The sequence below is a fragment of the Grus americana genome, chromosome 1 (assembly GCF_028858705.1).
Source record: "Grus americana isolate bGruAme1 chromosome 1, bGruAme1.mat, whole genome shotgun sequence".
NCBI classification, from domain to species: Eukaryota; Metazoa; Chordata; class Aves; order Gruiformes; family Gruidae; genus Grus; species Grus americana.
The window spans coordinates 2,959,290-2,984,449 of record NC_072852.1 but is presented as its reverse complement, the minus strand read 5'-3'; the positions used below and the strand labels follow the sequence as shown (position 1 = coordinate 2,984,449).

At 40.4% G+C, this 25,160-nt stretch overlaps 1 protein-coding gene across 1 annotated transcript in view; it reads right to left on the bottom strand.

The window, feature by feature from the left end:
* The window catches only part of CHCHD3 (coiled-coil-helix-coiled-coil-helix domain containing 3), a 158,289-nt gene that overhangs the window by 17,867 nt on the left and 115,262 nt on the right, over positions 1 to 25,160 (bottom strand). Inside the window, exon 6 of the mRNA XM_054844464.1 lies at positions 11,058 to 11,128. Within this exon, the coding sequence (XP_054700439.1) occupies positions 11,058 to 11,128 (71 nt within the window). The remainder of the gene's footprint in view (positions 1 to 11,057; positions 11,129 to 25,160) is intronic.

Sequence of the window (25,160 nt, the reverse complement as noted above, 5' to 3'; positions counted from 1 at the left end):
CCCCAGGCTTAAATGTGTGCTTTAAATGTTTCAGGACTATACTTTGATTTTATACTGCAGGCAGACGAACGGAAAAGCAGAGGACAGTGAGAGAGAGTGCAGCTTTGTGATTTATTTTTTTTAAACATTGACAAGTTTTCCAATTTCAGTTATCGATCCTCTATACAGGCACCGAGCACTTGAATTGACAAAACCCACTCACACTTAACTGCTCCATAAACAGTAATGGGAAAAACTTCTCCTACGGAACAGCTTTGTGTCTTCTTATGTTCTTTTAGGGTGAGAAGGTGGCGTGCTTTTCATGCTTCTAAACGTGCAGCATGGAACATAAATATCAGGTCACAGCTGTACAAGCCAAAATGTTTTAAAATGCCAAAGCAACCCAAAAATATTTAGGAAATCCTCTCTTCAAAAACAGCAGGAAAAGTTTTGATTTGCTTAAGAATGAAGCTCATGGTCAAGAAAATCTGAAAATGCATTTATCATCACATACAGTAAAAGCCTTTAAAAATTGGTTAGGACATTTCATGACCAATATATGCATTTTCTCCTATAGATGTCAGGACTCATGCTTTAAAAACGCAGTGATAACCACTGAAAGAATCAAAAAGCACATTCAGAAAATAATGTAGCGTTTTGCAGTGAGTACTGAGAATAACACGGCAAAATTTAAAGAAAATACAGGCAGAACATCAGGAAAAAAAATCCTGTAAAGGACATGAATTAAATAACAGCGTAGTATTTCAAGGGAAATAAATAAAACGTGAATTTTCTGCTAGGGAGATGGAATATCTTGTTGGACCAGTTAACTTCCAACTCAGATGGCTAACCCTCCATGGCTCACGTGGCACAGTACGACACTATTAAATGTCTAAAGGCAATGGGCTCGTCTCCTATGAGCCATTAGATGTAGAGCCCTGTTACCATCAGGATTTTGCAGTCCATGGATCAGAGCTTCAGTCTCCTACAAGAAGGCGGGGGGTAATACTCTGTGCAAAGTGCGTGTACAGTCCCCCCAGTTGGTCTGTGAGCTGCTGCAGAGCTACTTTCGGATCAATTAATTCACTTATACAGTTGTGTTTAGAGATGCCCATTGGGAAAGCTTGCTGGAAATTTCGAGCTAAAAAGAGAAAGAATTTTTTTTCAAGACTTGTTATCTTCTGGGAAATAATTTCAAAATGGTCATATTCATAAAAGGCAACTACTGTCTAAAATTCAGTTATCAAGATATCAAATTTTCTCTGATCAAAGGAGAATAATTGATAAACTATGCAAGTTGGGGGTAGGAAGGAGTAGTAATGCTCACGAGAGCAGGATTCATGGCGCTCCGCTGTTCAAAGCTATATGACAATGTACATTCTGGTGCCCTGGTCAACTCCTAGAGAATGGAACTGCTTAAGAAACAAAATTATATTTTTAAAAAACAAAAGTACCTTATGCTGGAAGTGCTACTGACAGGATCAACAGAGCCAAAAAATCACTGCTTGACTCTAGATAAGATGGAAAACAAAACCTTGGGGACCATTATAACCTCTTACCTGTAAATGAGACCCAAATCAATCAGGTCAGTGAAAAAATATATACTGTATTAGGAAGAACAGCCTATAAAGTTTGTGTAAAAAATGGCAGTCATTAACCACTTAATTCTAGATTCAGTTTCATCACATATTACCTGCTGACCTCAGTCAAGTCCCCTGACCCTAAGGGATAACTGTACGGCACATCTCTACAGGTCCTTTCATTATTTTTATTACTGCGGCACGCAGATGGACTAATTAAAGCTAAATTTACATTAGGCAGGCAATTTGTTAGGCATTGTAATACATAAAAAAGCATAAATCCTAGGCAGACCTCTAAAGGCTTCTCCATGATCCAACACCCATGCAGCATACACGTTGCCGATTGCCTGCTGCACAATTTTGCTCTATCCAACAAAAAAAAAAAAAAAAGAGTTAATCAAGTGCAACCTGACACAATTTCATTTATTTATTTGTTTGAACCTGCTAGCAGCAGAGAATAACAGCAAAGGAATGAACTTCCTCCTCTCTCGAAGCACAGGAGTGACACCCGTGACACAATAATCCTCCCAGGTACTGCCCTCCCAGATGCCAACAGCTGCAGCAGCCCCTTCTCCAGATGTTGCCAGCTGCAGCTCTGCATTCTGCATCGCCAATATCTGCAATGTGCTGAGACACAAACACGTGAGGACCAGCATAAAATAAATGCAGTCTGGTTCTGGTAGCAGCAGCATTTCTGCTGTTTGGATGTTTTGAGAATGAGGACTTTGTTCTAACGATGTAAATGAAACAGCAACAGGTTGCTGGGTGAGCATCAGAAGATACAGAGAAGCTTCTTGAAAGCTCCAGTCCTGATGGACATGTTATGCTGAAACTCTGACTGCTAACGAAGGTCCAAATCTGATTGAGATTCATCTCCGCTTGGGCCGCTCTAAGCAAACAGGAATATAAAAAGCAATACTGAAAGATAAACTGCAATTAAAAGTAGAGCTTTGCTCAGAGAAGGAGCTATTAGAGCATACATCTTCTCCTCATGCCTAACATTTTACTTATTTCCCATAGTAGAAAAAAAAAAAAAAATACTTTTTATACCGTTTAGCCTTTTCGTGGTTTAACTCCAGTCAGTAACTGGGCACCACACAGCCGCTCGCTCGTCCCTCTCCCCACAAGGGGATGGGGAGGAGAATGAAAAAAAATCTCATGGGTTGAGACAAAAAAAGTTTAATAGGATAACAAAGGAAAATAAAAATAAAAAGTAAAAATAAAAGTAAAAGTAAAAATAAAGTAAAAATAAAAATAAAAGTAAAAATAAAAATAAAAATAAAAATAAAAATAAAATGTGATGCACAAATGCAATTGCTCACCACATGCAAAAGGAAAAAAACCAAACCTAACCCGATGCCCAGTCCGTTCCCGAGTAGTGATCCCGCCTCCTGGCTATCTTCCCCAGTTATATACGAGCATGACATCATAAGGTATGGAATATCCCTCTGGCCAGCCTGGGTCAGCTGTCCTGGCTGTGCTCTCCCAGCTTCTTCTGCACCTGGCAGGGCGTGGGAAGCTGCAAAGTCCTTGACTTAGCGTAGACACTACACCTACCCGGCCACAACTAAAACCACTGGGGTGTTATCCAAATTATTCTCATCCTAAATCTAAAACACAGCACTTTACCAGCTACTAGAAAGAAAATTAACTCTATCTCAGCCAAAATCAGGACAAGCCTTTTTATACCATTCTACCTTTTAGCTGCTGAGGAAGGCAGGTGCAATACAGCTACCGGATGTCACAATTTTCAAGTCCAGTCATCATTTTTACTGCCAGCAATTGAAGAGAAAGTTTTACTTTTAACCAATCTCATGTGAACTAGGAGACAACAAGACAGCTTAACTACTTCATAAGGCATTTTAACACTATTTTTACAAACCTTACTTTCTAAGTATGACAGCACTTTGCAACAAAGTGTAGAATTTGATATCATTTCCCAAAATGTTTAATGTATACTTCGGCTTTACAACCGCGATTTCACTTAGATGGAGTCTAAGCAGAATGACTGCGGTCTATTTTTTTCTCCTGATTTAGCTCAATACTACTAGAAGGGAGGGGAAAAAAAAAAAAAAGGGAAGAAGCGGTTAATTACAAGTAGCAGCAAATGAGCTGTGATGGAGGTGTTATGAATGTAAATCAGTGACGCCTGATGCAGCAACAGCAGCATCTGTGCATGCAGCTTCCAAAGTAATGAGATCGTGCTGATGTACCGGCATCCTGCTTTGATCACTTCATCTTCTTCAAGAGCTCTGATGGGAAAACAAAGGTCGGTGGCACTGACCTCCCTTGCCGTGGCTTGCGCACGCACAAATATTAGCGACTGATCGAGGACTGCTGTCCTTCCACCCCATGATTTCGGAACGGATGGTTACATCGTTGGGGGCCTTAACTAAACAGATAGCACAAGCTCCTGCAATGTGAAGTGTCATGTTCTAACACGTAGAGGTAATTGTCAACTCATTCTTCACCCTGTAACCAGAAACAGGTGTATGCTTCTTAAAAAACCCATACCATCAACTCTGCAAAACACGCTCCCTTCCAGAAAGAGAGGCTTGCTGCTGCGTGCTCCAAAGCGGGGGCTGTGAGATCTGTAAGCTTTGATCCTACAGATGGCTTGGACTCACCAAAACACATCCTTAGAAAAGGTATTTGTACATCTCAGCAACAAAAGATTACAAAATACAGAACAAATTAATAATAAAAAGAAGAGACTCTGGGTTTTAACCTTCCTTGGGTTAATACTGTAATTGGGAAATCATCGACTTGTGTTTATACAAAATCCCAACAAAGGATGCTTAACGTATTAAAACAAGAGGCTTTACTCCTTGAAAGGGAGCACGAAGCCAGATGTGACGCCGCAGAACATTAATGCCAGCTACGCCGTGAAGTCAGTCCTCGTTGGTCGTGAGTGGCTCACGGAACTGCAGCCAGCAGCAAGAACTGCCCGTAATGAGTGCATCCATCAATTTTCAGGGGACTTGGTTGATTACCAGCGCACAAAACTAGGGAACATGCCAATTTAACTGTTGGCCACTGATGCATGAAGGAAGAGTTTCACTCACTTGCTTTCATAAAGAAGTCTATAAAATTACTTAACGTGTCTATGTAAGCAAATACAGAAAACCTGTGGTGTGCTTTTCCTTTCTAACGCATCAACCCGACTTACCTGAAGAGCAAAGGGACATTCAGATAAAGAGACACGGTTATCCTACTGTAACTATAACTCTATCCTACTATAACTACTCTACCTTCCAGAAAATCTTTTGTTATTTCAAGTACTACTTCATATCAAATAAAAAAAAATTCCTCCTCATGGCTTTGTGCTTTACTGAAATTAATTTTAAGATTGCTTTCTCCACTCCAGACCGTAAAGTAACTAACTGTGTGAAAAATTGGTGATAGCCTGAGGGGAGCTTTAATGAATGTACCCATGATTTCTTGAAAGGAAACAAAAGGGAAAAAAGGATTATGGCAAACATGGAAAGAATTGGCTTGGCCCTCTTAATTAACGCGCTGTCTAAATTTTGAATACAGGATTTTAAAAGTTAATATAACTCTCAAGAAACACATTCAGTGCTTCAAACCTATCTCTTGACCAAATAAGCACATTTAAGGTTCTCATTACAGCTCAAATATTTCACCGAAAACATACGTCCCCATGCAAACAGATTTATGATTCTGGGCTTAACAGAAAAACACACAGATATTACGCCAGAATCCCCTGCTCCCACTTGGTTCAGAATGAATCTGCATCTAGCTAAAAAGTGCACAATTAATATTTCATCCAGCTCTGTTGAGCACTCTCATTCCTAATGGACTCTATTGATCAAAGGAAGAAAGTTAAGCATCTCTGTTGCTGTAGGGAAAACTAAAGTTGTCATTTATGAAGTGATCATCATTTCATAGGTAAATGTACCAAATAAAGGGTTTATAGATTTTTGCTATTCTAAAGCTGTTCGAATTATATTCTCTTATCTCTCTCAACTGAGACGGGGGGTAACTACTGACCACCAAAGTCCCTTCATCGAGCCAAGCTGCTGGAGCAATAGGCACCTCTACCCGAAAGGCAGAAATACGGCATTCCTGCCTCAAAGGCACACACAAGGCACGCGTGGTGCAAAGGGTTTCGCCAGCCGAGGGAACGCTGTGTCAAAGCAAAATCACTTATACAAAGTAGTAGCAGAAAGTCAAACACGTTGCTTGAATGAGCTCTGCCACGGCAGCCCCCCAGGTAGGTCTGTCAGGACCAAGTACCGGCTGAAAGGAGTGAGCAAAGAAAACAGGTTCTGTTTTATTCCTTTTGCATTCAAAAGGAACAGGATTTTGGATGTACACGATAAATAACAGAGACCGAAAAGATCTGTAGTCTCTTTATCGATTTCTCTTCCCACCTGAAGCAGCTCTACGCGTTCGGAATCCAGACTGGTTTAAACCTAAGAGGGGTGACGGTATCGCATCCGCTCTGCAAAACACCGTTGACACTTTGCTGGTGAAGTGTGATGTCAGATATCAGACACCGGCACTGGTCACATCAACACAAGCACTCTCGCTGCTATGCTCTCCCCCCCCGGCACGGTGTCAGCACAACTCTTAGCGCAGCTCCACGGCGAAGCAGCCTTGGGCAACAAAAAGGGCATGGGGTAGAAGAGTAGAAAGAAAGAGAAAGAAGACTATTTGAATACCTCTGCCGCTAAGAAAAGCTCTACGGTTTAAGCTGACTTGATGGTGTTTCACCCTGTGCACCCCTTCCAGCATAATTTAGGAACACACCAACCCTACGCCCATCTGCGGACGTCGCGGGTAACTTGGGACCATCGTCCTCAGTCATAACGTATGAAAAAAGAATTCAAGAATGCTACCAGCAACAGTAAGGGCAAACAATACTGAAATGACTATTCCATGACAAAGCACTACATATATGTGCTATATTTGTAAGAGAAAAGATTAATTCAGGATGTTTCTATTTAGAGCCCTTGGTCTTTGGCTGAGCAGAGGGATCTCAACTAGAAGAAGGCAGGACCGCAGGCTCTGTCCAGGGATTTCTGAATAGCTTTCTGTTTTCTGTTACTGGAAAAATACTATGTGGTATTTCATAAATAATTTAGAATCTGCACTTTTAACTTTAGTTTTTAAAAGCAACTAATTAAGGTCGCAAAAGGAACTGCTAGAAAAATGAAAGTTTCTCACCAGCAGATCTGCACAAGCAATGACAAAGCAGAAACTCTTTGTCTGGGTATCTCCAAGATGGATTTCTATGTTACAGCAGTATGTGAGTAGAACATGATAGTTACCGAAGATATCTGCATTAAGGAACTATCAATATTCCTAATTTACAGGAGAGTCCCTTAAAAGTCCCCACATGCGCCCAGCATCAGAAGGGTGATGAGAACAGTGAAATAACCCCAACACTTCCCTGGTCTCAGTTCAACATTGTCATTAAAAAGCTTATTTTCTCTCCATCCTGCATTTTATTTCAATGTCCAGAAAATTGGCATCACCGCTTTGTGAGGCCTTTATATTTGCAGATTGAAGTGTCACTTACTCATTTCACGTGGCTTCATTACAAACTTTTTCAGCTTCACTTCCCAGTTCAAAATAATATTAGCTAAGACACGGCTTAAAGGAAGTACTCTTCACGTTGCTATGTATTTACGGATAACCATCAAACATAACTGTGCTTTAAATTTTATTTTCAGTAAACATAATAAACCAAGCTTCGTGCTACAGAAGTCACCAATTAAAGGAAGATACGCTATTGATGTTTTGTCATTTATTCCCGTTCACTCTATCCTGAATCAAACCCCCCTGCTGAACAGATTTTCGGGGTTGTAATAGCCTGTTGCCTGGCTATCACCGAGCCCTCACTTCCATCAGCCATCGGAGCAATGGAATTGACAGAGGATCACGTGAAACGTATTGATTTGGTTTGTAAAACTGTTTTTAAAGCATCTCAAATGCGGGAAGATCATACCGTGTGAAGCAGCCTGAGCAAATCCTAAACCTCTCTGTGTTTAATCAAACGAGCTCCTCCAGTTCCCAAGAGGCATTCCTACTGACGGCAAGGTTCGTGATCAAAAGTCCCATAGTAAGGGAATAAAGCCATCAAAATCTGTAATTCAGAATAAACACCCAAGCTTCCAGATGATGCAAAGAATCCTCCATCATTAAATCTGTTACCGCTGGACAATCTCATCCAGGAGTCCATCAACATACAAACACACAGAAACCCTGCGTCACGACGTGATGCACAAGATCCAGAATTTGGCTTCGTTGCAGACACTGGAGTTTAGAAGTGACACTGAAGTGATACACTGAGATACCGAGGAAAGCCTCATCCTTCGCACAAACACCACCAAAACGAACAGCCGATGCCCAAAGAGGACCTGGAGTTCCTAACAGTCCGACCGGCTGGGGACTACGGTTTTGCCAAGAAACCAGCAGCAAGAAGCAACTCCATGTTGTCTCCAAAAGAGCGGTGGAGCAGGAGAGGAACAGCAAAATATTTTGGAAAAAGCACTAGCGCACAGCTCTGAAGTCTGTTATCTACCACAAGGAATCAAAACCCACAGAAGATAAAGTAAAAACATTTATTTTAGGCAGAATTTGCCCTATCCGCTTACTCTACTCCTAAATGAATAATCGAGATGTTACTTGGCTCTAGACACCACGGGGGAATAAAATGTCACCACCGCAGCTGCCAAATTTCCCGCTACCAGCCCTTCAAATTAAGGAAAAAAAAAACCCACGATACAAATGTACAATTTGATTAGTTAAAGTTCAAATCTTTGCCCAAAGCCCGGCTCTTCCTGTAATATCGCATTCTTTTCTTCTTGTGTAAACTTCTCATTATAACAGAGACATCTTCATAATATAATAATTCTGGTTATAATGTAACTGTGGGTAACATAACTCCTACATTAGAAAAGGCAGCATGCTCCAGTAATGTTGTTTTAATGTAATTTGTGTACTGCAGGAACTGACTGAACCTGGTCATTTAGGATTTGATCAATGTGAATTAGTGTCTTAAAGAGATGAACCATTTGATAATTCAGAATTTGATCGATGTGAATCAGGACCTCGCGGAGATAAAACATTTATCGTGAACATTTGGAATATCAGTCTACTCCAGGCAGCGCTGGAGAAGGTAATAAGCAGGCATCAATATGGACTGCAGACAAAGTACAGAAGACCTGTCAGTTCTCTGATACAAGTCTATATGGGGTATTTGGTTTTTCCCTTTTAATGGGGTGAATTATCCCTAAAGACTGATGAAGCCCCAGCTGATGTAATTTCAGGGACTAAACGGAGGAAGGAAAAGGAAAATCCAGGAAATATTAAAGTAATTATCCACTTCTCTTTGCTCTTGCCAGAGATGTAGCATAAAGAGTTGAAGAAATGCAAGCTATCTCAATAAAACTTAGTAACTGATTCTAGACATGTCTTAAATAAAGTGAGACTATTTCATAATAATACCACAATTAGATCTCTTAATCTCGCACTTAGAACCTGAAATCACACTGACATGCAGCACACTGGTTTGTGCATTAACAAAATTTAGCAGTTCAACCTTATTTAATTCTTCTTTTACAGCCAATTAAACAAGCTCTTTAAACACCGTTGCTTGAAACTCTGTCCTCAATCCTCACATGCAATTAAACTGAACATGAGAAGTGCCTGGTGACACCAAAAGAGCATCATCTTTAGGTTTCACTAAATCATTCATCGTTTATCCATCGAGTTACGTACAAAAGGCAGTGATAAAATAACATCTGCTGAGTTTAAACCTTCAATAAAAAGACATGGCATTTGAAAGGATTTTATATAAGGAAAACTTTTAAATTACAACGTAATATTGATATTTCATGCACTTTATCAAATCTACCCCAATTTATGCGCATACTTCAGATAACTTTTTCTCTTTGTAATGTTTCCCTTTTGTTTTTTTAAGGCAATGGACCAAAGCTGGATCCACTAATGAAAAGCTGCAAATAATTTTTCAGGAAATTTGGCTTGAAGTGCAAAAGAAGCACAGCAATTTCAGTAATGGCATTACAGTGAAGAACAGTCAAGTAGGTGAGTTCTATTTATACCTTTAGTCTCTAGAAAATTAAGAAAAGAACAATCTCATCAAGTATTAGGAATCTCTGATTCCCTCTCCAAATCCCTCTTCAGTAAATACTCTTTGGTTTATGCGGATAGACTGAAACATCCTTCCAAACAGTTTTCTTAAAATTCTTAGACACTGCCTGATGCTAAGGACTGGCCCCTGCTATATCTCCCAGCTCCATTTGTGCAAAAAGAAACCCAAAAGCATTTGATTTACTTAGGAAATCATTTATATATTAGAGGGAAAAAACCCAAAGCCACTTCCCACCTCTGGCCACAATAACCACCTACAGCTATCAAGTAGTATTTCAAATCACAAGAAATTTTGTTTTGGAATAATGAAAGTGAGATTAGGCAATAATTAGATTTCAAAACCTGAAAATACCCCACGGTAACAGAGGAAGGAGAGATCTCCCCTTGATGGGAATCTTATCACAGATGAAAAAAAATGACAATGAATAATCCATAATGGCAAACCCTCCAAATTATTCTGAAATCAGACCTTGAGCCAATGGTCATCCTGTCCCTCTTGTGTAAGGGACGGATGAATTCAGTCCTCAATGTACTCTGCACCATTAACCAGTACAAAGACTTTATATATACACTAGAGAATATTTAACAATTCATGATATTAAGAGATAAAATGATTTTTATCTTACAGTGAAGAACTTTATTTACATCATTATCAACAGCTCAGAAAGGCCTTTTCTCTTCCTGCTCATCAAAATACAAAACAAAACACAAAAGCAAATCCCTCCACAAACCTAAAAATTGTCGCGGAATAATTCATTTTATACAGCGTTTCTTGGTTACTGCTGAGAGTAAAAGGTTGTGAAAAGTTCTCTTTGTATCCTTTCTAAAATGATAAATGGAACCTTCTGCCTAATGGATGAACCAGCAGAAAGGGAAGAGTCTAAGGCTAAGGGTCAGAGTCACTTTGATCCATCAATTACTATATCTTCATTTAACCATCCTCAGGACTAATAAAAATTATTTAATTTGACCTTCACTGTTAAGGGCAAAGTGAATTTGCTAATTTAAATCCTTTCACATCATGCAAGCACAGGAGGAATACTATTGTCATGCAAAGTCGGACCTACATTTTTGGTGCTCCGTTAGAGAAAAAATGTTAAAGAGTATATTTTTAGAATATTGCATGCATCTTATCAAATAGAAATTAATTAGTACATTACTAACTGTGCATCCAATTTCTATGAAGCTTATGGTTACTATGCACTGGCTTCCAAATTCTTCAAAATTCTCTCATTTCAATAACCAGCACAGACTGATAGGATCTATGATAGGGGGAAGGGGAATTCTTGTGAATTTTAATGTGGATAAGAACTCATCTAGCTGCCAGGCTCAAAAACAACAGTAGAAAAGACTTACTTGAACCGAGCTGACACTTCATCAGCAGCTTTTTGGTATTGCTCCGTGGTAACTTTGTAGAACTGGGCACTCTGGAAAGTTAAAACACAAAATAAAGAAAAAAAAAAAATACGGATTTTGTATATATCATTTATATGCAGGCTGATATCTAGTAAATAATGCTAATTTAGAATATTTTATCCACTTACGTTGCTCCAAAAACCCCACAAAACCAACCCTCAAATCAAGTATTCTACAAAGTTTCAGAGATTACTTTTTTTTTGGTGGTTTTTTTAAGTAAGTGTGTCCTCTTGGTTTCGGAAGGTTATGCAAAAGAGATGGCTCTGAGGGAGGAAACTGTAACGAGACATGGGGTAAGAATCACGTATTTAGCATTAGGTGCTGCTGGAGCCTTTGAAGCTTCTCCATTAGAAAAAAAAAAAAAAGAAGAAAAAAAAATCAAAATACTGAATCCTTACTTCTTTAACCATCCCTGTTTGTGTTATTTACACATATGTCCCCATCTAGTTTGCAGGCGATGCTCGAGTCAAACTTCAAAGTTGCACAATGAATTAACTATGGCTTGACTTTCTCTTCTGCTCTTTGCCTTGATAATGCCTCTCACAGTGAGTTATTTTAATATTCCAAACTTCCAGGTCGCTTCAATCAGTTGCTAATTTTAATTTTTAAAATCAGGCAGCTTCAGAACATATTCTCATCTCCCCTAAACTCAGGAATGCCTTTCACTCGGTTCCACCAAATCATTAATTTCCAAAATGCAGGCAAGACAAGATTGAATCAAGCAAGAAAACTTTTCTATACTTAAAACCGGCAAAGTTCCTCAGTGGGACGCAGGATATTCAAAGACAAATCACTATAATGTTGTGATGCCTCATGTCTAGATAATATATACTTGGTATTTTTAAAGAGGTTTTTATAGCCTTAGCACAGTTGGACTTAAGATGTAATAGCTAAGGCACCTGGCTTCACAGTTGGAGGAATAAAGAAAAGTTAAAGCAGTTCAAAAGTTCTCTAAAACCGTTTTTCTCTCAATGGTGGGGCAAACGGGTCGTGGAGATGTAGAAAGGTTTTGCCAGCGCTTGCAAGAACTCTGCCGTAGCTTTGCAGCTCGAGTCATCTGGCGTCCCAGGGAGTCACGTTAACATGGCAACAAAACTCTTACAATCTCACACTGCCTGATTACATAAAAACCATTCTGAATCCTTATTTTAACAATTTACCTAGTTATACCACGGTTTAAAGTTATTCATGCCACAACATTGGTTTTGCACCTTTAAAACACTGAACGCACGTGAATGGCACAAGGCAATCCATAGAAAGCGTCGTTCCAGTTTTATTTTGGGTAAAGCGAGCGGTTTTATTTATTTAAGACGTTGATGTATGAAAAAGCAATATGCCTAAAATATCATCGGGGAAAAAAAAAAAATTAAAAACCTCTGTAACTGGAGAGATCACTCTTTTGTAAAAGTCAAAGATGACATAGCCTCCTTGATCATTGGGTTAGTAAACATGTCCTGAGCAACATTTATCTGTGCCACATTGTGTTACGAGGAACGCAGGTAAGACAGCCCACTACAGCAAAACCACTTGATGACAACTCCGAAAGAAGCAGCACTACCTACAAAAATAAAAGGAAAAACGTTTTTCCTTTCCATTTAAGGATCTCACCTTCCGAGGTTCTTCCTTGTGAATTATAATCTTGCAATGTACAGGAATCACTGAAGAAGAATACCAACTGCAGACGCAGGTAAAATTGTATCGCAAGTCTGATATTTTACCACAAATTATAACAAATTGCGTAACAGCCACCGCAGTCAAAGGTCACGCACAGATCACAAAGAGCACGGTGGTCTACTGCACTCTTGCTTCTGAGATTCAGACCTAATAATTCATTTGTACTGGAATCAAGGTTTCCACGCATGTGACTTGGGGTCATTTATTTTTTTCATAAATCATTGCTGGCCAGTAAGAAAATGAAAATGAAATCCTCCTCACACCAGTGACCCCCTCGCATCTGGCAATCTCAGCTGCCCAATGACAGTCCCATCCAGGTTCCTTGGACGTAGATGAAATCAATAGGTATGCGATTAGACAGCAGACTGACTACGGGGCGAGCGCGGACAGGTCACCATTGGAGATGATGAATAGCTCTCTATCATCCTACAGTCCCCTATGATGCTAACATTTACTATAATCTTATTTGGGCTGCGATTTATCTTTCTTTTGCCTGATCAATAAAGATGAACACAACAGTTGTAAGGATCGATTGCAATTTTTTATCATTTTCAAGCATGAAGGAGCATTTCTGACACAAAAACAATATTCTGAGTGTACTTGTTCTACTTTTTAATTGCAGTTCAAGTGATCAACTGAGCTGCTATATATGCCAAGAAGTTTTAATCCTACAGTAGACTCAAGCTATCAAGAAATCATTTGTTATCTTAGATAAAGTGTGCTGTGTTTCTTGGATCAGATCTTCCTTTGAAATTCACTCAGGTTCCCTTTTAGAGAGATATTCTCTATAATCCAAAGATGAAGTTTCATTTTAGAAGTCCTCCCTAATCCTCAAGATAAAGAATGCAGTGGCCATTTCTCTAAACGCGGCAAAAAATGGTGCTATAACATAGCACTGTTAACATAAATAATTCCCTCAGTCTCTAGATAAATACATACATGTATTTCTATTGTGTACCTAGTCTGCATATTCAGGTACTGTTCAGCACAAAGTCGAGGAAAAAAGCTACGGTCCAATTCTCAAGTTAGCAGCGGTGGCAGACCACGAGTTCCAGCTGATATTCCAAACGCAGCTGGTTTCTCCCCAGAGCGTGCCCGGGTGGGGAGGAACGGAGGGAAGGGAACAGAAACGCAATACCACCTACCATTCTGCATCAAGCACCGGGTGCATGAACGTACAAAGCTCAGCTGTGTTTATTACATTCCATATACATACCCTCTATATATTCTTGGATTCTTTTAACTAAATAAGCCACTAAAATGGTAGCAAAAACTACAACCAAGTTCCCTTGTCTCTTTGATTTAAGGTCCCTTGGGCACATGCATTACAAAATGGTCTTCACTTACAGAGTTACACAGCATCTTCCATTCCTTGAAGTCTTCTCTGATGCTAAATAACAAGAAGATGGCTTTCTGTAGATCTTTATGGTCTCCTATGTTGCAAGAAGCATGAAAGTGCAGGAAGCGTGTTATGAAAGATACTAGGAACTTCTTCCAAGAGGGAACAGACGTGTCAGGGTTATGACAATTAATCATCATCCCAGATTATGTAGAAGATGCTTTTTCTGTATTTGTTACGGAGTTCTTGCACGATGTGGACATGTTGTTTGACTTCAACACCCAAATTAAGTGGCAAATTTGGTTCTCCCTGACTAAACTTTGGCTTCTTCAATGTCTAGTTTCCGGTCTAAACTGATCACTGAGGTGTGCTCCAGAATCACAGATGTTGCTGGCTAGCAGATCCCACCCACCTCACGGAGTATTCAGAATGACATTAATTACTTTATCGCTGCCGACTCAATGGGGGCCTGAATAACTAACTCAAAATAGGTGATTAACTTTAAAGCTGATAAAGTTGGGGGAAATTAACCCACTTGTGTGCACGCCCCTCATTTGCCGTCTGCTTGACTGAAGAAACACTGTCCAGCTTTGTAATAAAAATTGATGTACTGGGCTGGACCAAATACTCATCCAGCTCAGGACTCTGGCAAGTATTAACAGCACACGCGTAGGATAAAGAGCAGAACAGGCACACGGTGATGCTGGGTCATCCTCCAGCACATAAAATGACTAAAATCTAGTCCTAGGGTTACGCCCCAAACTGCACCATCACTGTCAACAGGTGATGAACCCGGAATGCCAGATTGGAACAGCTGAACAAAGCCATCATCAGTAAGTGAGAGTCCTCTTTCCAACACACAAAATAACAGAAAAAGCTAACTATTCCAAGCCATCATGCCTTACCTACAAAAGGTACTTGTGATCATTAGTCACCTTGCTTTCTCCACGCATAAAGAACTCTAGCCTTAATTACCTTCCACAGGAATTAGGGAATTTATTTTCATTTCTTCAGTATTATGGGAATGCTAATACAGAAAGGCCTATCAGAAACTAGTAATTTTTCAAAGTGTGAATGCTGTGAAATAAATAATGGATGTCGTGCACACTGAGCAGTACATTGCGTAAGTAGGGTCATATGGGGGAACCCCAACAATTACATGAGCAGGTATGGGAACACAGAAGAGGTCCATGTCACCTGAAGAAGCCCACTGCCTTCTATGCTGACATTTCCCAACTTGCAAGTATTTGAGTTTAGCAGTTGGTTATTCTTTCAGCAGAGAAAGCTAAAAAAAAACCAAACCAAAAAGGTGAATAGCAAGCTGGAGGAAGAGAAAAAAAATCCACCAAATGCTAGAAATGCTATGATATAAAATCATGACATTGAGCTTGCATTACCTGGAAAATTATGATGTTTAAGATCCTCAACCCAGTTTTCTTCTACCTGAAGTAATAAAGCAGTAGGTAGCAAGGACTTTTGATGGCCAAGCTCTCTTACAGGTTCCGCACCTCAAGTACTGTGTTCAGTTTTGGGCCCCTCACTACAAGCAGGACATTGAGGTGCTGGAGGGTGTCCAGAGAAGAGCAACAAAGCTGCTGAAAGGTCTGGAGCACAAGTCTGATGAGGAGCGGCTGAGGGAACTGGGGTTGTTTAGCCTGGAGAAAAGGAGGCTGAGGGGAGACCTGATCGCTCTCTACAACTCCCTGGAAGGAGGTTGTAGCCAGGTGGGGGTTGGTCTCTTCTCCCAAGTAACAAGCAATAGGACAAGAGGAAATGGCCTCAAGTTGCTCCAGGGGAGGTTTAGATTGGATATTAGGAAAAACTTCTTCACCAGAAAGGTTGTCAAGCATTGGAACAGGCTGCCCAGGGAAGTGGTGGAGTCACCATCCCTGGAGGTGTTTAAAAGATACATAGATGTGGTGCTCAGGGACACGGTTTAGTGGTTGGACTTGGCAGTGCTGGGTTAACAGTTTGACTCAATGGTCTTAAAGGTCTTTTCCAACCTAAATGATTCTATGATTCTATAACATTCCCAACAGCTATCAACCTCTCCGCTCTGTTCCCTCAATCCAAACAGCTTATTCTTCCGTCAGTCTACTCTTAACTGTATTTCCTACCCTGTATCTCCAAAAGAGGACAGTCTCCTGTTAACCGACGGCTGCCTTCTCACAGCCTCTTCAACTTTGTGTACCCAGTTCCCCTGTTTTAGGCTGCGTCTCTGATGTGCTCAGTTTGTCTCCTATCCCTCTCAGTCTCACGACGTTGGCACGGTACGTTGTCCTTGGGCTGTTCTTCTGGCCGTCTGGGCTTTGCGCTGGCCAGCATGACAGTCCAAGAGTGACGGTCCTCAAAGAGCGAGTAATCCTCAACCTTCGCTAGCACTTGGGCAGCAGCACCAAGCTGATAAATACACTGTAGGAAACACTATTTTTTCTCTACTTACCCACCTGGATCTGTATGGCAGAAGGTTTTGGTAAGATAAGCAAAATCTGAGTGAGCGAAGGGAAACTACTGTTTTAATAAATGTTTTTATAGGACTATCAACCATCCTGCTGAACTGGAGTAAGACAAGCTGAGGCACATTTTCCCAAGAATGGTAAAAACCAGAACTCAGAAAGCATCCAAATTCTGCCCAATTTTAGCTTCCTTAAAGAAAATTCTTAAAATGCAGTTCCGAAATTACTTATTCAGTATCTTTTTTTTTTTTTTTTAAAATATTGTAATGTTGTGTTAGTTACTGTACAGACAGCAAGCCATTTGGAGGACTTTTGTTGAAAAAAACTGCAAAAACTCATAGTGTGTAGTTAAGTGACTTTAATCCAATTGACCTGAATACAACCAACACACGTTAAGTTACTTAAGTGTTTATGGCCAAAGATAACACATAGGATGCAACCTATGACAAGTAGCACTTTTTATGCCTTTCACTTAGTACTCTTCTTTGAAAAGGAAGGTGGAGATTTGTCATTCCTGGGGAAGAAGTGCTTTTTTAAGAGCTACCTTCAAAAACTGGAACAGAGAGAAGCGTAGGCTGGCATTGTGGAAGAGAAGCTAAAGAAAAGAGGACATGAATTTTAATTTTAAATCCATCAAATTTCCCCTGATAAATACACAGAGTCATAGCAAGTATAAATAATGCTATAATCTGGGTAGAGAAAAATGAGATCTGACCATGGGCAAAAGTATTTTCGTCATGTTGGCCCCTGAAATCTTCCCTGAACAAAAGTAGGAGCAGAAGCTTCTTAAAGAACATATTGTGGAGGAATAGGAGAAGAATTATTTTGCTAGATGGCTCTGATTTCAAAGGTCTGTGTAAGAAAATAAATCCCTACAGAACCGCAGAAGGTCAGCTGTTTTGTCTGCATGTGGGACCTCAAAGCAGAAGTGCATGTTTTAGTCTCTGCTGAAAATCTTCAGATTTTCAGCCAGATAAAGTTCTGAAAGATCTTGTGTCATCCAAGCTGATAAAAGGTTATAAAAAGAACCGGGAGAACTTGAGAGCTCTCATTTACTTTCACTAAAGACACATCACCTATATGCACTATTTTATTACAAACGTGCTGAAACTGTTTTTACTGCAGACATACGGTGACTTCTTTTTGCCATTGAAATTTTTCTTTTAAGCCCCTTGGCTCTTAAAGCCCTGAGCAGATTCAATATGAGAGTAACATTCATGCAACCTATTTAATTTTTTTTTTTTTAATTTAATAGTTATGTAGTTAACAGTTTATTTGACAAAGAAAAAGACGTGTGACTTCCATACAAAAGAGACAAATCTGGCCTTTGCTTCAAGTTAGGGCTGTGAAAGACAAAAACGAGCACAGCTTGACTTCAGAGCAGCTCAGCACCTGCTCCACCCACCAAAGGAACGAAGAGCTTGGGCTGTTTGGCACCTTTGAGAATCAGAGGAGAATTTTTAATTTAAAGACTTCTTTTTCCTTGTCATCCTCCCCCACGGAAGGACTCAAAGCATCGGCAGGCAAAGATTATCATGTTCCCTGAATGGCAAATTGGAAAGTTTTCTTTGCCTCTTTTTAATCCATTGCTGCTGAAGTTAAGCTCTCTTTTATCCCTTAATTGAACCTCTGGCCATTTCATCTCAGTATCTTTTACAAACCCATTTGTGGATAATATGAAGCATTTTGTTTTATTCATTCTGTTGACATGCAGCCTGAGATCTATATTGCCTTAAAGGAGAAGATTTCCAAAGTCAGAAAGCAGGAATAGCCTTGGAGCCTACAGAGTCACTTCTCAGATTTGAATCCAGCCTCAGGACTGCCACAGTCCCCAGTCTGTTCTGGTGTTGCAAAGTAGGGACAAGAAGCCAAGCCCGGCCACCGCTGTCCGAAGAGACCTATTACAGCAGACGTGCAAAGGAAAACCATGCAGGAGTGTGTTTTGGGTATCCGGGGCATGCGCTGTGAAAGGTCTATGACCACTAAATCATGCCCCGCTGTTACGCAAACTATAAAGTAGACCATGTGGATTACAAAGAAAAAGGCAAGGTTAGCTGTTAGAAGAAATAGCCTTATAACATCCAGTCGTGCTTGATCTGTGAAGCTGCCGCTAAAAGCAAAAGGTGACCAAGAAGAGGAGGAATTGGGGAAGGGGAAATAACAGAGAATAAGACCACCTACTGTAGCGTGTATACATCCTGGTTCCGAATTAAATTACAGCTTCATAAATATATGATCATTTTTATGGCATCTTTATTTGAATTAAAAACCTCTATTTGTCTCTGAATTGATTTTAATAAGCTACGCAAAACCAAGCCTATGACATCATACAGATTCCCAAGTAATACTGCATCTTTATTCTACCTCAAATGCTATTAAAACGAATGAAGTAATTTCTTCTGAAACGATCTTCAGATCAGGCCTTTGCTTGAATTTTTAGATAAGTTATTTTTTTATACAAGTTACGACTTCTCTCATCTGATCCAGCTGCACGATTCAGCCAACTGTTGCATTTTTCGACTCCAGAGATGAAACTAAGGATGTTCAATTGTACATTCAGGGAACCTACATACAGCTTATGACTTCTGCATCCTGTTGGGGTTTTTACACGCTCTTATGAACTTCCTTTTGAATGAGGGGACTGATTGCCTTCGGTCTTGTTTTGCCTTCATCAGAAGATAAGAACTCACTGGATGGACCAGAAAGTTCTCTGCACCTGCCATAGGGTTGAAAATAATAAGGCATTCAGCTTTTATGAAAATCTATTCAAATGGAGCATCTTTCCTTAAAAGAATGGCTGTTGCCCAAAGCAAACCGGTTTACCAGTTCTGAACTGCAGCACAAAGGTAACCTCCAGAAAAAAGCACCCAACAGATCCCTCGATGAGAGACTTCGACCACAGAATGAGAACAACCGAGAAACAGTCAGAGACTAAAGATGCACGGACAGATCTGGGGACGTACCTCCACAGCAGAGCAGAACTTTTTATCTGCAAGAAGTGGGAAAAGTAGCTGCAAGGCAGGGAGAGAGAAGAAAAACTGAAAGAGAAGCCCCAGAATTTAAAAAAAAAAAAAAAGAAAAGCTAAGGTAATGATCTGTGATCCTGGACTAAGCCTGCAGAGGACATCCGGAGGGTAAAGAACTTAAGGCTAAGACTGATTTTCAGGATTTTGGTGGAGTTTGCCTAGAGCTACTGATTTGCTGTGTTGGCTCAAATTCGAGCGCAAATGCCTCTCCTCTGCCCTTTACTCCCAAGCCTTTATAAAACTTCATCTCCCCCTCACGTTCTGGAAGAAAGTGGCTCTGGACCAGACTGTCTCTCTGATAGAACAGACGGCTGAACTTTTAGGGACCGAAGGGAGGACTTTGGACACCCATGCCACCGCATACCTTTTTCTACAGAGGGATAAAAGAGCAAACAGGTATCCAAAACAGTGCTGAAGACGCCAGAGAACGAGACAGTACTAAGACCCACTCAAACAAAGGAAACAACGGAGACGCACGTGCTGTACCTTGGCAAATGCTCAGCGAGAGGACAATTCACTTCTCAACGTCATTTGTTGGATTTCATGACATGTTTGTCGAAGAGTATACATTCAGTGTGCATCAAGTGGGACAAAGTACTTAACTCAGTTATCAGCAGAAAATGGGGAAAACAGCATATTCTTTGACCTTTTCTTTTGAATTTCCAATTCTGTTTTTCAGGCACCACTAACTAATACCTTTAACTGCAACTATTAACGTCTCTAAAGTTTCTCCCAAGATATGCTTCACTTCACTTTTCTGCCCTAGTAGAACATTGATCTCTAATTTGTTAACACTCAGAGCTGCCAAAGAAAATGAAAACCTTTGTGAAAAGGACAAATCTATTCAAAGTTCTCACAGCTATTCAGCCAAGCATCTAATCTGCATGTAATTGTAGTACAGTCTTTAATACAAATGTTCTCAATCTTAGAGACGCACGTGTAAATGCACAACGATATTTACGTCTCCTACTGATGACAAGATGCCTCATCTAAATGATTCCTATTTACAACTTTCTTTCTCAGTCTCACCCCTTTCACCGTTCTACATTATAGATTACAATCTCCCTAAGGTACCAATGGGTAGTACTTCTCCAAGCCCTAAAGGAGACTTTCCACCCCAAAACGCCGTATGAATGTGTCAAGTTGCCAAGGCTCTGAGGCATATAGAAGTGGGTATCGCCATTGCCGGGGGTGATGCCCGAGGAACGTAAGTTGAGGAATCCCTTCTCCCGGTGGCATCGGGTACAGACTGCAGCATGAGGAACAGCACATTCATAAAGGAATTAAAATTCTCGTTGTCGGCTGCCTTTATGGAATTAATTCTTAAATACAGATCCAACGGGCCACTTTTGCGCAGCATAAGCCACACCATAGGGAACCACATCAGCTCACAAGCAAACTAGGATCAGCATGAGTCTTGAATGGCTGTCTGTGGGTTACAGGGATACCCCAAGATTTTCTTTCAATGTACACAGCTGTACATTACGTATATATCATTACAAAAATACATATTTTTGCTACGGCAGCAGAAAGTCAACTTAGCTTAAGTCTTCTATTACATTCACGCATAGCTGCAGCTTGTGCGCTGCGTGAGTAACTCTTACGAAGCCCAGTGGTGTTAAGAGACTCAAGGGAAGACAATTTGAGCTTCCTCACAAAGCTGTCGTTGCGTATTAGTAACAGAGCCAGCTCTGAGTTCAAGGTAGCTCTTCTACGGACTACAGCCGCCATAATTTTGAGATCATGTTGCTCATCCTCTGCAGTCAGAGGAATGATCTGGGAAAATCACTTTAAACACCACCTGTTTCAAACTCATTTTGGTCAGCTTTCAGAGGCAGACACATATCCCATTAAAGTGGTTGAACGAATAAGAGAAAATTGCTTCTGTGAATTATGGGTGAAAATTCGGCTGGATTATCAGGCTCTACTTGGAGGCCAGCTACACGTAGAGTTCCTCAAGGGTCTGTACCGCAGCCCTCCCTGTTTACCATCTTTATCAATGACCCAGAGATGGAGCGCATGCTCACCAAGTTTGCAGGTGACACCAAACTGGTGGAACGTGCCCTGTGAGGAGAGGCCAAGGGAACATCACTTGTTTAGCAGAGAGGAGAGGAAGATCTGAGGGGCCCTAACAGCAGCCTTAAAAGCCCTAAGAGAAGGTTATCAAGATGGAGACAGGGTCTTTACTGATGTGCAGCGGGAGAACAAGAGACAATGCTTGTAAATCAAAACAACAGAGGTTCCGAAGAGATATAATGAAAGCTATTTCCCTCCAAGGATAATTAAGCAGGGGGACAGGGATCCGAAGAGGTTGCGGTATCTCCAGCCTTGGAGGTTGTCAAAGATCCGACTGGACAAAGCACTGAACGACCTCATCTGTCCTCAGTGTTAATCCTGCTTTGAGCAGGAGGTTGGACCTCCCAAGGCCCTTTCCAATCCAAATAATTCTATGAATATGTATGCTTACGCTCAGTGATATATCTGATATCAGAACGAAAATCTATTTTGGCTTGTAGATGTGCGATCAGCTCTGCAGCTGTATGTGAAATTCATCTTGTGGCAGAAGCCCAACATAAAGAATCACAGATTAGCTATATCTTCTTTCAAATAAATGCAAAGTAGCTGGGTTTAGCTTTGTTTATTAGATCTACCACTATCACTGCTCAGTGAGATTGGTTGCCTAAGGGCATAATGAGTATAAGATTATCATTTTTTGCAAAGCACAATGCTGCCACAAATAACACTTATGTGCCAACCCTCCAGAGATCAAGAATAAAGTTCCTGAAAGTAATTCTAAAATATTCCGTCTCTCTCAAGCCAACAGCCCTGGCAACAGTGTTATCTCACAGGCTTGTTCCTGTCCCTAAATCACAGCTTTGAAAAGTTTTGCCTTTGTTTTTCTCAACTGATAATCAGGTTGTGGTAACTTTTCTCAGGTAACTGCCTCAGCACAGCCAAGGCTGATGCTACACCGAGACTCCAGAACAAAGTTGATCGATACTCCCAAAGCCCTCATATTGTAGAATTACGAGCTGCAGTACCCAAGTAGGATGAGCTTATTATTCAGGACCACTTTAATATTTGCATTTGGTGAGACCAACAAACTTTTTTGGACATCATTGCTGTTCTAAATGTTGGTATCTGGCTGTTAACGTCACTGTCGGGTGAAAAGATTTTGATGATGTCAGGATCAGCAATTCAGTAAAGAGGAGGTGAATATGGAGAGACCATCCTTTCACTGTGCCAAGTTCATGATCCATGCCAAGACATCTACAACATATCAAAGCAGACAGTCTTTCCATCGCAAAGTATCAACTGACTGACAGTTGATGCTGTACAAGAAGAGCTAAGCAAAACTGCAAAAACTACATATCGATAACAGTTTTCGATGATTATGAAGTGACTAAAGTACTTCAAGGATGGTCTTCTGCAGCTGCTTTGAGCACCGTGTGTGAGCAGTGAGGAAATATCCAGACTGGTATAACAAGAATGCTGAGGATATAAAAAAAATTGCTCGGTGAAAAATGTATGTATTTGTTTGGATGACTGAGAAGTACCTGAACCCAAGAAAACTACATTTTACACACAGTCTAGATTGAGAACTATACTCATATTTAGTGAAGCAAGAAACGAAACGAGCTCCGAGCATGTTTAAATCAAACTAATGTGAGAATTTTTCAATGCTTTTACAACAGCGTATCCCAGCAGACCCATTCTGTTCGGAAACAGCCTTCTGAAAGAAATGCAGCCAAAACCAAGGCAGGTGGCCTTCTCACTCAAAAACCTGCGAAACAAAAAATCCAGGATCTAGGAAAAAGAAACTGATTAAGTGTCTCAGCACGCCACAGTGTAATCATTAGCACCAAATACATTGCTTTGGAAATTAAAAACGTGGTTCTATTGCTCTCGAGTAATAAGGCAACATGCCACAAAATTCCTACAGCTGGATGATCTGCCAGACCAAATACTGCAAATGCAGACCTCTAAAAACATTCATAATTTCTAACTATGTTTGGTGACCTCTAAAGACGATTCCCACTATTTACTGGGCTTCTTTTTCCTGCATTCCTCGCAGGTTGTGTTTATTCCTACTATCCATTTCAATTCTCCCTCCCGCAGTGCTCAGCGCATCTTTCAAGCCAGAGCCGTTATTCTGCCATTCAACCTTCCTGCAGGTATTTAGTGTATGTTCTCTCCTACATATGTATATTCTCCCACTGGTGTATTTATTTTTCCTTTCCATTCAAAGCGATCACTTGTATTATACACCTGCATTTCTCCAGACACCCACAGCCTTTCCCAGACACCTCTTCCTCATTAGTCTGAACAGATTTTCAGTTGTTTCTTGAGAATGCAGCCTGTGTTATATACATAGTCCCCCCACACCACATCCATTTATTTTGGCATATGTTGGGAACTCAAAATTTGCCTGTGTAGGTCACTGCTGCTACTATGAAGCAGGTCTACCCATGGCAATGGTCCCCAGCGTTTGTCTCTTCAGATGGGACTCATCACACCTAACCTCAGCTTCCTAGAGATAGATGCTTAAACTACGCTTCCTCAGTAATCAACAGCCAAACAGATGGGACGGTGTGATCGACTTTCAGTGGTGTCTATCGCTCACCAGCAGCTACTGAGTCAACCCAGATATTTAATGCAGACTAGATGTTTCCACTTCAACCTATGTTAGAGAACAGCATCAGTGCCACAGAATCTCACCAAGGAGGATATACAAAGACACCGTAATTCAGACCGAATTCTCTGCAGCAAATACTCTGTTATACACTCGTACTATGCCAATATAACAGCAAAATAATACGTAACAACTGAGGGAAGAGTTACACATCGTAGTTCTTTTCAAAATACGAGAAAACCGACCACAATCGTTTATAATTCACCTTCATTCCTTACAGCAACAGGTCTAGCTAGATAAATTACACCTCTTTATCGATTAACACAGTTGCCTGAAAATAGATATATTTGCAAGTTTTGATTTTTGCAGTTTATTCTACATAACACATTATAGCTATATAATGTATGGGAGCATTCAGAATGCACTTGATACGGTGAAGACTTTGTTCTCCTCTTTTTCCCTCCATAGTACTCAAAGCTACTCAACAAAAGCCCCCGTATCTTTGTTTTGGTCAGCTATCTTAAATCCACTATAGGAAAAAAATCCATTTTGTTATTATGAGATTTGGAAATACCTTGTAGGATCTACATCATTGTAAGCCTACTGAATACTAAAGTAGCTCCATATGTATTACTGTAATTATTTATTCATTCCCTAAATGTAACAAGTGGTAAGGTAAATTCTCTGAATCAGCAATCTTCATTTTATAGTGCCAATTCATAGAATAATTTAGGAGGCACCTTCAGATGTCACCTATTTCAAGCATGAGGCTCAAATCAGGTCCAACTAGACCAAGTTGCCCAGGACCTTGCCCAGTTGAGTCATGAACACTTCCAAGAATGATTCCTCATTTGTATTAAATCTACATCCTATGGATCATGCCACCAGGAATTCTGTTTATGGTGTCTGCGCATT